General features: G+C 39.3%; 1 protein-coding gene across 2 annotated transcripts; it reads right to left on the reverse strand.

Moving 5' to 3' along the window:
• Positions 1-1,710: 1,710 nt before the first annotated feature.
• On the reverse strand, positions 1,711-16,044 carry actn3a (actinin alpha 3a). 2 transcript variants are annotated; one of them, XM_073824656.1, is made up of 21 exons: positions 15,733-16,044; positions 9,319-9,433; positions 8,395-8,514; positions 8,172-8,258; positions 7,813-7,900; positions 7,486-7,564; positions 6,517-6,598; positions 6,335-6,420; positions 6,131-6,223; positions 5,814-6,044; positions 5,575-5,722; positions 5,341-5,491; positions 5,130-5,238; positions 4,637-4,777; positions 3,781-3,963; positions 3,537-3,671; positions 3,266-3,445; positions 2,720-2,866; positions 2,557-2,622; positions 2,321-2,479; positions 1,711-2,236 (listed from the first exon to the last, which is right to left on the reverse strand). In XM_073824656.1, exons 1-21 carry the CDS (start codon positions 15,862-15,864, stop codon positions 2,078-2,080), a joined length of 2,691 nt encoding a protein of 896 aa, XP_073680757.1. In that variant the 5' UTR covers positions 15,865-16,044; the 3' UTR covers positions 1,711-2,077. The 2 variants fall into 2 exon arrangements, with proteins under 2 accessions (XP_073680757.1, XP_073680756.1); XM_073824655.1 differs by having other exon boundaries at positions 1,711-2,479.
• Between the last annotated feature and the right edge of the window lie 1,558 nt (positions 16,045-17,602).

A 17,602-nucleotide genomic window follows, 5' to 3' on the forward strand; every position in this document is an offset into this window, starting at 1 on the left:
CAGCTGACACTTGATCACGCTAAATGTGAGTGTCACATCATGTCAAAAGCAAATATAATTTACAATCACTGCCGCTATCTTGTCTACACTGGATTCAGTATACAGAAGTGTGTTCGCTTTCTGACAGTCCATATGCTTGAGTCTGTCATCAATTCACAAAGAAACATTTGTTGAAAGATGAAGCGGTACTAGATCTGACTGCAGCTGCATCACATACTGTAAGTAAATGATATAGCTCCATTTGTACTGCTATGGTGATCTTCTGCTCCACCATGGGGGTCTTGTTGTGTAATTTGGCACACAGATAGAGGACAGTCTCAACATTAACCATAGCAAGCGCCACCTAGTGGTCAGAAGATATGAAAATGGCTATGAGCAATGGCTTGACCAATCACAAAACTGGTCTCTTTAGATTCGGTGCAGCATGAGTTATCCCATGTCAGCCATTTTGTGCGTCTGCCATTTAGATTTTTGTTGTAAAATGCTATATATTTTACGCATTGGCGAAACTCATTGTGTGTCTTCAGCAGCATGCTCTGACAGTACTCAATGCCAGCGCCACCTTGTGGCCAAAAGTTATATATTTTGGGGGTCATGCCAAAAACATAGATACCAATTTTGCAATAGTCAGCTGAACTTCCTGTCCACCATTATGATTTATGTTGAAAACTTACTTTTTCAAACTCCTCCTAGACCGTTGGTCTGATTTTCACCAAATTTGATCATCTTCAGACCATGCTGGCGAAAAGTTATGGATTTCGTATTGATATACGAAACGGTTATCGTTTAACGCAATATCGAATTTACTGGAATGATGCCAAACTGCATCTGAGACTGTATCCCTGCAAAGCATTGACATATTGACACCAAACTTTGCATGTGACATTGTGACCTCACACTGACCATGCCACATCAATTGGTAACAGCGCCACCTATTGGTCAAAAGTAATAAACCATTTATTACCATTAATAATAAAGTTTACATAAATGCCAAAACCTTTTGATTACGTTCGCCTATTGTAATTAAGCTGGTCCAAAAAGGTTCCTTGGGTCATGCCAAGAACATAGATACAAATGTTGCCATAGTTGGTCAAACTTCCTGACCGCCATTTTGATTTATGTTAGAAAAAAACAACTTTTTCAAACTAGTCTTAGACGATTCGATCAATTTTCACCAAATTTGACTCAGATCATCTTCAGACCATTCTGGCAAAAATTTATAGATTTCGTATTGATATACGAAACAGTTCTTGTTTAGTGCATCAACAAATTTGTTGTAATGATGCCAAACTGCATCTGAGACTGTATCTCTGCAAAGCATTGACATATTGAAACCAAACTTTGCATGTGCCATTGTGACCTCACACTGACCACGCCACATCAATTTGGTAACAGCATTACCTATTGGTCAAAAGTAATAAACCATTTATTACGATTAATAATAACAACATCTACAAAAAATGTAGAATGTAATGTTTTGATTACATTCGCCTATTGTAATTAAACTGGCGAGAACATAGATACAAATGTTGCCATAGTCGGTCGAACTTCCTGTCCGCCATTTTGATTCATGTTAAAAACCTACTTTTTTTTTAACTCATCCTATACCGTTCGTCTCATTTTCACCAAAAATGAGTCAGATCATTTTCAGACAGTGCTGACAAAAAGTTCTATAAATATATATATGAAAAACACAAAAAACACAAGATATGATATTCTTTAGGCTCATTTATTTTTCTTCCTTCAAAGTGTAAGCTATTTGAATGAAGGGAGAGCAGATGTCTCTTATTAACAGTGCCATTGTGAAGAATGATATTCTGTCAGGATTTTGTACTCTTCAATCCCTACTTACTTGTAAGACAGCTTATCACAACATAAGGGATGGACCACTAACAAGATCAGACAGCAACTGATGGGTGTCACAGTATATCAACTGGTCACGCACAGGACTAAATCACTGCAGAAAAGCCGTCCATTACATCTGACAATGTTCTTGGAGTTACATATTTAAGTGTTTCATGAACTTAGGGGAAGGGTGTAGGGGATGTTGTGGGTGGTGTACATGTCAGGACAGGCTCTACAAGTCACTCTCTCCATACAGGGCGCTGGAGAAGGAGATATAATCAAGAGAGCCTGGGGGAGCATCGCCACCAATGTACTTGGTCATGCGGCTGATACAGTATTCGGCTTGTTCTGGGGGCAGCTCCCTCCTCAGCTCCTCCACTGTAATGTATGGCTGCAGAACATAGTAGAAAAAAATGAGTGCCATGATTTTCCTTAAGCACAACCTATTCTTTAGTGGTTTGTAATTTGTAATCACCTTGTCAGAAGCCAGGATCTTGAAGGAGGCCATGACCTGTTCAGCAGTGTCTGTCTCGGCTGTCTCCCTGGTCATGAAGTCAATAAAGGCCTGGAAGGTGACAACTCCTGTGTTGTTGGGGTCCACCAAAGTCATAATGCGTGCAAATTCAACTTCACCCTAAAAAATAATGGAAGAACGTTGATTTTACATTCTTGTGTTTCTGAAATCTTGCAAAGCAAAAAAAAAGCACTCACCAGATCATAACCCATAGAAATCAGGCAAGCACGGAAGTCATCAGGATCCATCATGCCATTCCTCTTCTGCAAATACAAAAACACGAATGTTTATACAGCAGTTTGGATGAAGTTTCATAACTTTGCTTATTCAAAAATGAAACCATAGACTAGTATTGCTAACCCGGTCAAAGTGGTTGAAGGAGGCTCTGAACTCATTCAGCTGCTCCTGGCTGATGCCCTTGGCGTCACGGGTCAGGATCTGGTTCTCAACCTCGTTGATTGTGCGGGCGATATTGGTGAGAAGCTGCTCCCATCCCACACGTACATGCTAAAGTAGACAATTAGAAAATATTAAACATACCTTATATTGAAGGCAAGATTAATGGAAGTCGAATTGCATAAGAATCTTCAAAAAGGAAATACATTTCAGAATGAATAAAACAATCTGATCTCATGACGGTTTAGGTGTAGTGCAGATGGTACGTTATTGTAAAACGTCATGGAGCATTAGACTTATAGCACCACTCAACGGACATTTCAAATCAGAACTGTGGTGGCATGTACAAAACCGAAGTCACTAAAATGTACTACATGTATGTTCATCTGTTCCGGGAACAAAATGAACACTTCACATCGAATATGTCATGACACGTACATGGAAGTATGTATTTTGCATCTTTTGCATCATGAGATCAGGCTCGAATAGAAAGCAGCTGGTTGTCAATACCTCCATAGTGTAGTTAGTGTGCTTGTTGTCAAAGATGAGACTCTCCTGGCTGAGCTGATGGTCTCCTTCCAGTTTGTCAATATTGGATTTGTAATTAATGATGTTCTGTTCATATGTTTTCAGATTGCTCATCTGTTCCTCTAGGGAACCGGCGATATCAATTGACACATGGCTGATCTCCTGTTGAATGGGAAGAAGATAATTTCAGTTTTAGTTTTTTCATACTACGTAACATGTAGCTACTGTGAGTGAGGTGAAAAGGATGAAGCACCTCCATCTTGGTCTGAATCCAGGGTCCAATGATATTGGCCTGAGCACCAAATTGGCGTCTCAGCCTCTCATTGGACTGCTGCCTGGAAACTTCCTCCTGCAACATCTGGTCACGCATTGGAACCAGTTGCTTCACCTGTTGTTGGGAAGGAGGCAACATTTCTCAGTGAAGGAGCTCAAAGGACTCTTGCATTTTTCTTGCTGATGAAGCTGAAATTGTAATATAAAGATTATAAAGTACTTACAGCTTCCCATTTGTTGCTAAGATCCTGAGGAGAAAGGACAGTGTAGGGATTCTCACCCACTACCTTGATCCCGTACGTCTGAGCTATCTTCAAGATCTCGTTTTGAATGCCCATGATGGCCATGCGTTCCTTATCAGCTTCTGGCAGGGTGGCCTTGAATTGGTCATGGGCTGTGATCAAACTCTGAGGTCGACAAAAACAGGAAAGAACAAAATTATGTTAATACATGGTGTGTAAGTAGACAATGTAAAAAAGACTATTACAAAAGATGAGAGACTTTTAAAAGTTTGCTTTAATCTTTTGGCATATAAGAGGTCTTCATACTACTACAACATCATGCAAGTTACATAGCTTAATATGTCCTCCTAATTATAAACAAAGGCTTTATTTAGTTAAGCTTTAAAAATGGCTCACTCTGAGGTGCAAGGTGACGTCACCCAGGCACAAACATCATAAACACTGCCTCCAGAGCAAGGCATCTACGAATAGTCATCTTCTCACCCTTCTCACTATAGGCCCCGCCCACTGGCATTCAGTCGCTTAACGGCTGATACTTAGCTAATCATAACAATGGCGATTACTGAGAAGACTTAAAGGACACGCCCCTTAAAAACAGGTCATTTCAGACACAAGGTTGAAAATAATCATTTTTAAACATATTTAGTTGTTTTTTGTGCAAAAGACTTGGTTAACAAGTAAATATAAGAAACATATTAAAATAATAAAACAAATCAATGTCATGACCCCTTGAAGGGAACAACACCTACTCCCATAACAGATTGATGAGATACTAAACTCAAGCTCTGTCACTGAAAAGGGTAAGCACTCCTTCAAGCATTCTGTGTTAGTCTTTCACCTGAATCTCTTCAATACTGTGCACAATGAACATGTCCTGCAGATCTTCCATAGCTCCATCCATCCAGTTGTTGAAGGGGGCTGCCCTCTTGGCAAACTCCAAGTACAACTGGTCAATTGTTTCCCAAAGCTTCTCCACACGCTATTGCAAAGAAAGACAAAGATTACAGTAATGCCACATCCTTTATCTTCTGTAAATGCTGTATTTTATTCCTACTTTTCATTGGCTAAACTTGCGAAAGAGTCTGCAGAGGTGCATTGACACTTGTAGTTTGGTTTTCTTGGTTCGTTTGGTCCGGACCAAAAAAAGAAAACATTACATTTGGTCCTGGTCCACTTAGTGTTAACACTGGCATTTTTGACAGTGAACCTAAAGATACCAAACCTAAAGGCGTAGTGATACAAGCACAACCGTAATGTTTTTTGGAAGTGGAATCTGCACTAATTTGACCGCATTCTCATTCCGCATTCAAGATTTTATCATCTACATGTACCTCCAGTGATTCTCTCCTTTTCTGGGTCAGGGTGCCCAGGTTGTCCCACTGGTCACAGATGCCCTGGCACTGGGCATTGATGGTAGCAGCATCAAAATAGTCCAGTTCACTAAAGAGCAGCACATCTTTATAATCATTATAATTACTTACTGTAAACTCTGTAAGAAAGTACTCTTCGTATTTCAATGGAGCTGTGGTGTATCTATCTTACTTGAGCTCCTGTGCAATGGCAGCAATCTGCTCCACTCTGTCCTGGTGAGCGGCCAGGTCGCTCTCAAAGGCCTCGTGTTTCCTCATCAGAGCACGGATCTCCATTAGAGAGGCTGACTCGTAGTCTTTCTGAGACAGCAGCTCCTCTTTTCCTGTGTTGAGCATTAAAAAAAAACAATGAGAAGGAATATGTTCTCAGGGTTGAGTTAAAATGGTTGACTGTGAAGATTAATACCTGTGGTCCATGATTGGTGCAAGGTAGACTTCTGCTTAAACTTCTCGGACAGGTGGTCCAGTCTCTCCAGACGACGGATTTCTGTGAGCAGCCATTCCTCGTAACCTTTCTCTACCTGCTCCAGACCTTTCCAGGCATTGGCAATGTCCTGCAGGGGAGAAGACCAGGTAGAACTTACTTTCAACTCTGTCTGTGGGGTACTTAAAAGCAAGTGTTAAGAGAAAGGTAGTAGTACATACTGAAACCATTTTGCCCTCAGAGGGCATGAAGGCAGGCCTGTTGCTGAGCCTCAGCTTGGTCTGTAGGGTGTTGAAGTTGATCTCTAGCTGACACTTCTCCTGAACCTTTGGTGGCTTATGCACACGACGATAATCTCTGAAATCCTCCAGCTTCTGCTGCATGGCATGCATGGTCTGCTCGGCCACGCGGTTCTCCAACCAGGGGATGGTTCTTCGGATCCATTCCAGAAGCTAAGGTTAAAATTTTAGATGTATATTTAAGTACGAAGAGAAAGAAACCTTGGTGAGGACCTAATAGAGAATTTGAGTCTTCTCACCTCACTGGCCAGTTTCTCATATTCTTCCATCAGCTTCTCATTTTCCTGGTTCACGGCCAGCACTTTGCAGATCCTGTTAGCTGCTGTCTCAGCCTGGAGGACAGTGTGACTGATTACAAAGGGGAAACAAGGTGGGCAATTACATTCTAAAAGGAGCGACTCTCCTACCTATACAGATGTTCATCTCCAGAAGAACTTCCTTACCTGCTCTGCTCCAGCGAAAGCATGGTAGAAACATGACACGTAGGTCATAATGGCCTTCTCGTCGGGTTTTGGAGTGTTCACAATGTCTGATTTGGAGACAAACATTGAACAATTCATAAATCTGTTTTATTTTTACAATCTGAAACATATCACCACATTGGATTCTCTAAAAGAGGTCATACCTTCTGCATCAAGCATTTTAGGGATGTCTAGGTATTTCTCTGCTACCTCAAAAGCAGTGTTGAGGTTGCCAATGGGGTCATCCTGCAAGGGAAGAAACTCAATGAAAAAAAAGTAAATAACGAAAAGAAACATTATTCCACAGTCTACAATTTAAAGTTGCTGGAAAAGACAGTAATGTTTGAATGTGACGCATGCTATTTTATACACTGCAGAACATTAGTAACATAATTAAAGGGATAGTTCACTCAAATATGAAAAATCTGCCTTTAATTACTCTCCCTTATGTTGTTCCAAACCCAAGGCCTTCGTTCATCTTCAGAACACAAATTAAGACATTTTTGATGAAATCAGGGAGCTTTCTGACCCAACATTTCATCCAAAATATCTTAATTTGTGTTCTGAAGATGAACTAAGGTCTTAGGAATTTTCATTTTTGTGTGAGCTATCCATTTAAAACAAGTGAAAACTGAATTCATGTCTGAGAACATTTTAGATCAAATCTGTTAAAAATCTTCACAAAAAAGTACTGTACAGATATTGTGCCAATATTATAGCACTTTGATATTTACCATGATTTATACCATGATTATCATATTTATGTATCATGGTAAAGCCATAATATATGTTCAAAATATGGTATTACCACGGTAAGATAACCCATAAACAAGGCAATACTGGCTTTTTTGTTAGTCCTGTGGCAAAAACATCACATAGGTACACAAAACAAACCAAATGAGACTTTTTCCACTTAACCACTTAAGAAATTAAATAAGTGTGTTAATTTTAATGAAAAAATATTCAGCAAGCAATAAACAGTGCATTCACAGCCAAACAGACAAAGTTAGTTACCAACAGGTCTATGATGACAGGTATGGTGTAAGGAAAAAGGTGAGTTTTTATTCAAACATAGCAGATGAATGGACAGATAGCAAGGCAGAGATGCATTATGGGAAAAAGGGCGATGGCACCTTGCGCAGTTTGGAGTAGTCGATGAGGTCAGGTCTGTGTCTGTGGATGAGGGCACAGAGAGCCAGGCCATCCTTCCAACTAAGACACAGACCCCAAGCAAAGGGAAAAACAGAGGGAGAAAGAACAAGAAAAGAAATTTGGAAATGATTAACAAAACAATGGGCTCTACGTGAGAGTTTAGAAGCATGTGAAGCATGATGGGTAATGCGAAGGATGGGTTTAAACAGAGATAATGTACACATGTGCGAAAGGAGCCATAAGGAAGTAAGAGATTGTGAAATTAAGCCAACATGCTGTCTTCTCAACAGGAGTGAAGCAGAAATCACCTGATGTGGAAGTTTTGCACGTTGACATTCCTGTAGGGGGCAGTCTTCCTCTGACACCACAGCAGCAGGCCCTCCTTAGCAGAGGTCTCTGTGAGCAACAGTTGAGTAGATTAGTAAATAGAACACACTTACATGCACATTAGCATAATTCCCATATGCATACAGAACTTATTTTATTGAAATATTAAGCTTGCTACGTTGGCACTGGTAACTGTTAATGCTTCATCTACGCCACTAGGTGTCAAAAAAAGTTCAAGCCAGCTTTCACACCAACCTGTGAGACATAAAAAATGAGTGGACCTTTAAATAAACACAACTCTGCAGAGGTGCTAATGTGTCAGATTTTTGGAGTATCTCACCCTCCACTGAAATATCCTGGATTGCGAAGCGCAGGATGATGGTCCAGATCATACCGAGGGTCATTTTCACATTACCATCCACAATCTCTGCAAATCAGAACAGCCAAAAAAAACAAAAAAAAAAAACAGTTTCACTTGACAGAAGAGTACAGTTTAGGATTTAAAGGGGCTTAAGGTGCTTATATAAGAGAAACTGAAGCAGAAGAGGTTTGTTAAGCCTCACCTTCAGCACCAATGGAGACCAGTTTCACTCCCTTGCTGCTGATAAAATCCAGGGCCTTGTTTACGTTGGCAATCTTGTGGAAACGCATTTTGCCTTTGTCTGGTTTAGGGAGTCTCTCACCTGATGTAACGCACACAAACACAAAATTCATATCATAAGGACATGTATTATAAGGAAATATTCCTTCATGTGAGAATGTTAATGGGGAAAGTGTGGAGTAAATAATGGCCACATTATCTTTACAGAAGCTACATTTGAAACCCTAAAAGCTTTATGCATGATACAAAGACCAGAAATATGAGAAATACAGAATATGAACACAATTCTTGCCCTTTAAAAGTATATTTCTTTAAAGTGATAGTACACCCAAAAATGAAAATTCTGTCATTAATTACTCACACTCATGTCTTCCAAACCTCTAAGACCTTCATCTTTTAAAAGACAAATTAGGATATTTTTTGATGCAACCTGAGAGCTTTCTGACCCTGCATGGACAGCAACGCAACTGACATGTTCAAGGCCCAGAAAGATAGTAAGCACATCGATTAAATAATCCATGTGACATTAGTGGTTGACTTTCATTTAACAATTTGTACTCTTCCGTGTCAGACTTCAGTGTGCTTGCAAACAATGAGAAGCGCATCCGGGTTCTACATCAGAAAGCCGGACACATGGACTATTTCAACAACATTCTTACTACCTTTCTGGGCCTTGAACGTAGTAGATCCATTGCTGTCTATGCAGGGTCTGAGAGTTCTCAGATTTTATCAAAAATATCTTATAATATAATATTTGTGTTCAGAAGATGAACGAAGTATAAACTATCCCTTAAATTTCCATATTATTCCACAGGTGAAACCCTGATATTAGTCAATATTAGGCTCTGAGTACCAGTCCCTTCAACAGATCCAGCGAGATGCTTACCTGAGATAACCTCCAGCAGCAGCATGAGTTTGAGTCCATTCCTGAAGTCCTCCTCAATGTTTTCAATCTGTGTTCCTGCCTTACGCAGGTGAGAGTTGCACCAGGCAGTGAAGGTCTGAGGGGGAAAAAAGACGAAATTAAGTCGTAATTTGTATCATGTTTAATTTTGGTTAAAGGTGCTACAGAATATAAAGAATACTCGTCCTTTTGAATGAAATATGTCAAATAATTAATTTTATATTAGTGGCATTTTTTGTTTCAGTGGCATTTTTATCTTGGGTAAAGGTTAATTTCTGTCCCTTAACTACACATAGTTGCATCTATATGCAGCGCTGACTGTACATGCTTCGCTGGGAGCCTCAGGGTAAGAGAGAAGGGGACAGAGAGCGAGTGAGGTGACCGAAGAATGCCAAGGCCCAACGTAATTTGATGTAAGGCTGGAAGCGGAGACTCTTTTGCAGCAGGTGGCCACCCTTCAAATCACCCCCCTCTGCCAAAGACCACCAAAATTAGCCTGGGAGGGGGAGGTGAAGATGAGGAGGAGGAGAGGCAGAGAGGGGGAGTGAAGAAAGCTATATCAGGGAGCCATGAGACACCAGCAGACAGCTGAAAGCACAGCATTCCTGGAACAGACGCTCAAAACACTACAGCGAGAAAAAATGTGGGCCGTTTATTTTATAAAACATCCTCATAAAATGTACAATTGCAATAAACTTGACTTGAGTGTGATTTTTTTGATTTACTGAATGACATGGGTTTTCAAAAATGAAAAGGGCAATTATTTTAGCGCCCACCCAAGCATGTGCACCAGGAGTGTGAAACATTTTTCTTGGACGTCCTTGAACTCGCTACATTGTAAATGGGGGTATAAATATTTAGTCAAGCAACAAGTTGGTTGTACAGAAATAACTTGGCATGTTTATGATGCATTCATTTATCTTTTCATATTCAAACTGCTCTAGCATTGATGTATGTACACCGTCAATAAGTCAATCACATTAGATCGTCATATTTTTCATATACAAACTAAAGCAGTGAATAGTAGAAATCTACTTTATAGAGACATTTACAAAGCAGTCTAAATGAACTGAGACTAGATGGTGCAAACTAAAAAAAAACAATTGAAATAGCCTGCAAAAAATGTTTCCAACTGAGTGTTGATCTCAAGTTCTGGTTCTAATGCCAGATACTGTACAGTGATGACTACAGCAGAGACGCTCTCGGAATTATTTTAGCCTTGCGATCTACTGGCACTCCAGTTACATCATCACTTTAACTATTCCTGTCATGCATACATCTGTGCAAACGCTTTGCAGTAATGAGTCAGCTGACTGCAGTCCCGCTGCTATCGTGACAGGACATTGTTTAAAGTGTAGACTGCGCAATGCACACATTAACACATGTAGACACACAGATCACATATTCAACACTTATCCACTTTTTTTGTTTCCATAAAAGCGGGAGCAGCCATTTGTAAATTTTATGGGTCCGGCTTCCGGTCTCATCCACATTCAGCTGTGTTTCTTACTATATTATTTTATGTATTATCTTAGGGCCTGTCCACACGAAGACGCGTTTCGCTGTATACGCATACATTTTTTATCGTATTGGCGTTTCATCCACACGGATCCGGCGTTTTAGGAGACTGAATCCGCTATTTTTTGAAACCGGGTCCCAAAGTGGATAAATCTGAAAACGACACCCTCGCGGTTTCGTGTGTACAGCCAATACGTATATTTTGTGAAACGATGATGTCATCACATCACGTGTCGGCTGCGGACTACATGATTGCGTTCGTGTTGCTACTAAGCCTACTAGCTTTATTACAGCAAAATCTATTGCTTCTATGCAACTGTTATGAGCAACAAGCGATAATGTTCGCATCTTCGTCTTCTTCTTCTTAGTTCGTATACAGCACGCAAGGTTATGCGCATGCTCAAAGTCGTCTTCTCCGTGTATAGCGTATCTCTATGGCAGAATTACAGCACCCCACACTGGTCTGGCATATATACTACACCGTTTTCAGTGGTTTCGTGTTTACGGAATTTTTTTTTAGAACGAGGAAAAAAAAATGATCGGATAGGGAACGCACCGGCTTCGTGTGGACGGAGCCTTAATTATAAGCACACTGGTTTGTAATGCAAACAGTTTTACCATTTACTGCACATTATTTTTCTTGTTATTTCCCCATAGCCACTAATGAACCGGAAGTCTCACCCATTCGCTTTCTTCCGTGTTAAAGAAAACATCAAATGACCATAAAGTACGAAGCAGATTTATAATGTAAATACTGAAGAAAATACTATTTCAGTCCTTCTACTTGCAATTTCTGAGTGAAAATAGTTTCTACACCAATTCTTTTCCTTTTAAAACAAGAGCTAAGGAACAGAGATTTTTGCAAATGTTTTATCCTTTAAGGAATTTCACCGAAGGGAAAATTCTGCTTTACAGTTTCGCTCTTGTTAGCTGATCAAAACTGCTGCCAGATTATTTATGCTCTACAGATGACAAAAAGCCACAAGCACATTCCACTGGATCACGCGTTGTCTTTTACAGTAGCAGGGTAGAAATTACTGAAGCTCCTAAGGGCTTCCTTATTAACATAACTGCTTTTTGACAAATGATAGGCCTTTAAATACTTTAAACCTTGTCCAAACTTAAGATTTTTTTGTAAATCTGTTGCATCTATACTTAATATATTTTAGATGGCTGTGTTTTTGTTATATGGATTGAAATGAAGCAATTTCACATTACTTCCACAGATATAAAAAAGCAACAAAATCCATGGTCAAAATCCAAAGTCATTCTGTAAACCAGATGCACTACTAGTTTAAGTATTACCACTTCAGTCTATTGTCAAACTATCCAAATCACCAAAAAATAAATACAGAAAGTCAAAAAACAGTAATTCAGGTGAGAAGACCATCAACAATTATATATGGCACTACTTTCTGGGCGATTATGTTAATGAAGAATAATGGAACCTGTGTTAGACTCATTGATGTACTAGGCTTTAATTTTTGTTATTTTTGAATTAGATTATATTTTTATATTTTGTTTTAACTTTAATTTTAGTAACAGTTTTATTTATTAGTGTACTTAGTTATTTTATACTTCAAGTTAAACTAAACAAAAATGACAAAATGTTTCCTTGGTATTTAGCTGAAAGAAAAGGTTTTTTTATATATACACATTTCATTTAATTTCGGTTAATGTTTCATTTTGTTTCAAGCAACAAAATGTTTTCTATGGTCTTACTTTTAGTTAGCAAAGACAGCCCTACCTGCCTGTACAGAAATATCATCACTGCAATTGACCTTAATAAGATACATAGATTTTTAGGTATCGATGTATGTATAGATACATAGATTTTCTTATGTATTGGCCAGTAGGTCAAAACATTACTGATGGAAACTACAGAGTGAATAAATGTGGCTGTGCGAAAGTTGTAGAGCGGGTTGCAGCACATTCAGGTGAAAGGGCTGAACATAGGATTCTGGGTAACATGATATTTCACATTTGAAGGCCTGGTATTTAAAGCTGCAACCTAGGTAAAGCTGTAAACTAGGCATTTGACTTACATGCAGTCATTCAGCTGCCAGTTCACCAACTAATAAATGTGCATACACAAAGCAATATAAACTATTTAAATTCACTTTAGCACAATGGTAACATGTGGCCATTTTTCAAAACAGAATAAGTAATATGGACTCAATAAAGGATCCTACACTATTACAAATAAAGGTTCTTTATTGGAATCTATGGTTTTATGAAGAACATCCTTGGAACCATTCTGTTACACAAGAGGTTCTTAAGACTTTTTAAATTGTTTTTTACACAGAGGAAAAAAACTCTTCATTGAAAAGTTCTTCTGTTGCATTGCTGTGAAAACACTTTCAGAACCTTTAGCAGTGTAAAAAGAAAATAACTTGCTCGAGTGTAAACAGGATTGATCAAGAAATTCATAACTTGCAACCAATCATTATCGTCCCATTGTTTACATTTAAACGGCTCTGAAAGTCAAATCCAGCCTGAAATAAGTTTACCTGGCTGACCTGACCTCCTACAGTAAACTACCCCCCAGCTCCCATGCTTTCATTAGGTAGTTTATAGAAGCTCCCCTAGAAGGACACCTCTTCTGGAATAGCAACTGCCATTTGATCGTATGACTTTCTTCACCCCCCATTTCCCACCTCCGCCCCCTTCCACACCCCTACCGTGTGCCTGAAGAATCTGCACACCTATCTGAAACCCTCAGGTTCTGTGCTAAGCATTAGGCTTTCTAATTAGAATGGAAAAAACATGAATTTTTCATCTGACTTGTGAGTCACAAACCTCATTTAAAGGTCATATAATACAAAATATGCATCACACTAAAAGTCAGGGAAGTGTCAAATACTTTCATACTCATACTGGAAATGTAGCTGAAGGTAAGTGGATGAGGCCTGAACTATTCACCATGCCTCAAACTGATGACTATACAGACATGGAGAGCAGAAAGAGATCTCAGAATCTCTTGCTTCTCTTTCTCAAAATTTAAGGGTCCACTTGGTTTCCCTTGCAGGATCTGACACAACTTAAATACTACAATACTGTAGAGATGCAGTCTATCCATTTAATAAACTAGTCTTAGGAATGAGCTAGTAAATGACATGTGACCAAAATACCAAAGCATAAGGATGCTAAGGACTCAACAGTAATTCACTGAAGCAGGTAGGCTTAAAGGAATAACATGACCACAGTAATGGTTATGCAACCCTGGTGAAAAAACAGCTAAAACCAGCCTAGGCTAGTTGGCTGGTTTTAGCTGGTCAACCAGCCTGGTTTTAGCTGGTCATAGCTGGAAGGCAGGATGGTTTTAGAAGGGTTTTGGCCACTTTTCCAGCCTGGCCAGGCTGGTCTTAGCTGGTCAGGCTGGGAAACCACCAGCTAAAACCAGCCTGACCAGGCTGGGAGACCAGCTAAAACCAGCTACTTCCAGCTTAAACCAGCTAAGAAGCCTAGGCTGGTATTAGCTTTTTTTTTTTCAGCAGGGTAAGTAAGGTCTTTTTGAAGAAAATGGGCAGCATGACAGTTCTGCATTGACAGGACGCCTCACATACAGATGCAAAAACACTCTGTGTTCAAGCTTTATTTAGATCCCCTTCAGCTTACACAATGGAGACTACACAGAGTTCATATTAAAATACATTAACTGTATGACAAGAACTGACATTAAAAATGACATAGCCTATTCCATCTGAAACTTTTTAACATATAAACATTAACTAAAATACAAAGTAGCAAAACAAATGTTTGCCAAGTAGCCTATCTTTCGAAAATGGTTGTTTTAACAAGAAACCGCTGTCAAGTTTCCTCAAATACTGTACATTTAGGTTTTCATTTAGATTTTTTTGTTAATGAACTGAAGGCATTAAGGCATGTTTTTGTTGAGGGGCCTATTAAATAAGTCTGATAAACTATTATCGAACATAAAATTAATCTAGAATGAAAAGTAGGTAGTTTGCGTTCACAAATCAAGGTTAAATCACATTAAACTACAGGATGATGGCAAAATCTGCATTAAAAAAAAAAACTAATTTGACATCCTGAGGCTCATAACCAACATTTTTGAAGGTTAACCAACATCATTTTGTATCGCATTTACGTAAATTGGCAATTTATTAGACTCTAAAAAGCTAATGTGTTTCAGTCTGGTACTGAATGCATTCAGCAAGAAAGAAAAAAGGTTGTGCCCTCAACGGGATGTAAATAAATCTGCGGGGTCGTCTTGTTAAACCCTTGCTTATTAATAAACACCTCTCACACGTACCGTCAGTCATTTAACTAGAATCAAAGGATGATGTTGAACAAACTGTTTGGATTAATGGGTTGGGGGACAGGATGGGGCCGGTATTTTTAGCTTTAGAGTCTATTTGAGGCTCTCAGTGCCACTTCCGTCCATTCTGAACGCGGACTGTCCTCTGTAACTGTTGCCTCATCTGCTCAGCTGTTACTGTCACTTTGGTGTAGTTATGTATATATGTCCTATAGCTACTGTCTTATACATTTATGACAGTCTAAAGCAATACTAAGATTATAACTATTATATAACCTATTAATAATTTCAAAAGAAATTTTCAAACCACATTGAAATTGAAGATGAATACAAAATAATTCAGTATTTATGTTAATGAGGTAACAGCTGATTGGCCCGTGTTGCTGAGCAGCGTATGACGTAGACATCCGACGCCGACTAATTTAAAAGTTTTATTAAAATGTTAACAGGTTTTACAAACTAATATGGCTTTTCGTCTCGTAAGGTAGGCCTACTCGCTCTTTAAAAGCGAACAATTATATATAATCTTTTTTTCCTGGCTGTAGACCGATATTTAAACATGTAAAAGCAAGAAGTGAGCACTCCTAAGTTTTTACCTTCCGCTGCTGCTTCTCCCAGGCTGGGTCCAGCAACAGGTCGCGGTCCCAGTCGTCCTCTTGGGTCATGTATTCCTCAGTCGTAGTCATCATGTAAGAACTGTACTGCACTTGCGTTTCAATCGCTGTCATTTTCCCGTCTTCCGTGGGGTGCTTGGTATCCCCTCAACCTACACAATCGTATTATGTACCTCTTAATTCAACATACACGCCCCGTGCTGTACAATCAGAGTCCCGTGCGGGTTTGGAGAGAGAAGACAGACCCCTGCCTGCGGTAACTGCTCCCACCGGCCGATGAGCTGACAGCTGGTGCTGAAACTCAACAAGTAAGGGGACCCAATATGAGTGACTGACCGCTGCAGTATTTGGTCACAACTTCATTTCTTAAAAGGTTATGGGCGGGATTTAAGGACAGTACAGAATGGACAAAGTTAAGTCTGAGTACTGAGTTTAAGTTTGAGTATTAGGTAAACAAAAGCATTTTTCATTTAGCATAATTTAAAATCAGAGAACCAGAAAGAGTTAAGCAACTGTGAAGGTTTCCCTCACATGCAAAAACTGGGGTCAAGGGGTTTATCATGCTGTTAATGTAAACATAAAATACAAGACAACATACTAATGATTTAAGCATCATTTATTGAACTTTACAAGAAGAAAATACAAATATCATGGCACTAAAGCCAGTTTGCAAATAAAAAACGTTAGGATTAAGATCCCTGTGACATAGACAATCACATAAACCACAATGAAAGCTGCCCATTCAGACCTAGAAAAAAAGATCAATGATACTCGAACATCCCTGAATCACTGAGTATTTCCGTTCTTGATAATCTACAATCATAGTTTATCTACAAGTAATGCTCCACTGTCCAGCTTTTCAAAGCACCTCTAAATCAGAGATGAAGCTTCAGGTCATTGGAAGGTTGTGAGAAAGACAGAAAATCAATATGCAGAATTGTAGTGTTCAGTTCCAAAATTTGAATAAGATTTGAAGTTAAAAACCATTAAGATTAGAGGAAGAGAAAATAAGATAATAAAATAATAAAAATGACCCTGTTCAGAAGTTTACACACACTTGATTCTTAACAGTTTTGTTAGCTAAATGATCCACAGCTGCTTTTTTTTTTAGTTAGGTGATAGTTGTTCATGAGTCCCTTGTTTGTCCTGAACGGTTAAACTGCCAACTGTTCTTCAAAAAAAAAAAATCCTTCAGGTCTCACAAATTCTTTGGTTTTTCAGCATTCCTGTATTTGAACCCTTTCCAACAATGACTGTATGACTTTGAGATCCATCTTTCACATTGAGGGCAACTGAGGAACTCATATGCAACTATTACAGAAGGTTCAAATGCTCACTGATGCTCCAGAAGGAAACGCAATGCATTAATCGGGGGCAGTCGTGGCCTAATGGTTAGAGAGTCGGACTTGTAACCCAAAGGTTTACAAAATTTGGCAGGGATTGTAGGTGGGGGGAGTGAATGTACAGCACTCTCTCCACCCTCAATACCACGACTGAGGTGAGTCCCTTGAGCAAGGCACCGAACCCCCAACTGCTCCCCGGGCGCTGCAGCAATGGCTGCCCACTGCTCCAGGTGTGTGTTCACAGTGTGTGTGTGTTCACTACTGTGTGTGTGCACTTGGATGGGTTAAATGCAGAGCATTCCCTTCTGAAGCATCAGTAAGTGTTTGAACCTTCTGTAATAGTTGCATATGAGTTCCTCAATTGTCCTCAGTGTGAAAAGATGGATCATAATGAGATTTTGGCAATATTGCGATTAAACTTTTCCCCATGTAAACGCAATAATTCGATTATAATAATGCGATTAAGCTCATAATCGCAGCAAGCATAATCGTATTAACATAGGTGGCGC

The sequence above is a fragment of the Garra rufa genome, chromosome 19 (genome assembly GCF_049309525.1).
Source record: "Garra rufa chromosome 19, GarRuf1.0, whole genome shotgun sequence".
Taxonomy (NCBI): domain Eukaryota; kingdom Metazoa; phylum Chordata; class Actinopteri; order Cypriniformes; family Cyprinidae; genus Garra; species Garra rufa.

Coding starts and splice junctions, on each gene's coding strand:
- actn3a (XM_073824655.1), bottom strand. CDS start 15,864: ATGACAGCGATTGAAACGCAAGTGCAGTACAGTTCTTACATGATGACT. Junction 5,492..5,574: donor GCACCAATCATGGACCACAG/GTATTAATCTTC, acceptor TGCTCAACACAG/GAAAAGAGGAGCTGCTGTCT. Junction 2,623..2,719: donor CCTTCAACCACTTTGACCGG/GTTAGCAATACT, acceptor TTGTATTTGCAG/AAGAGGAATGGCATGATGGA.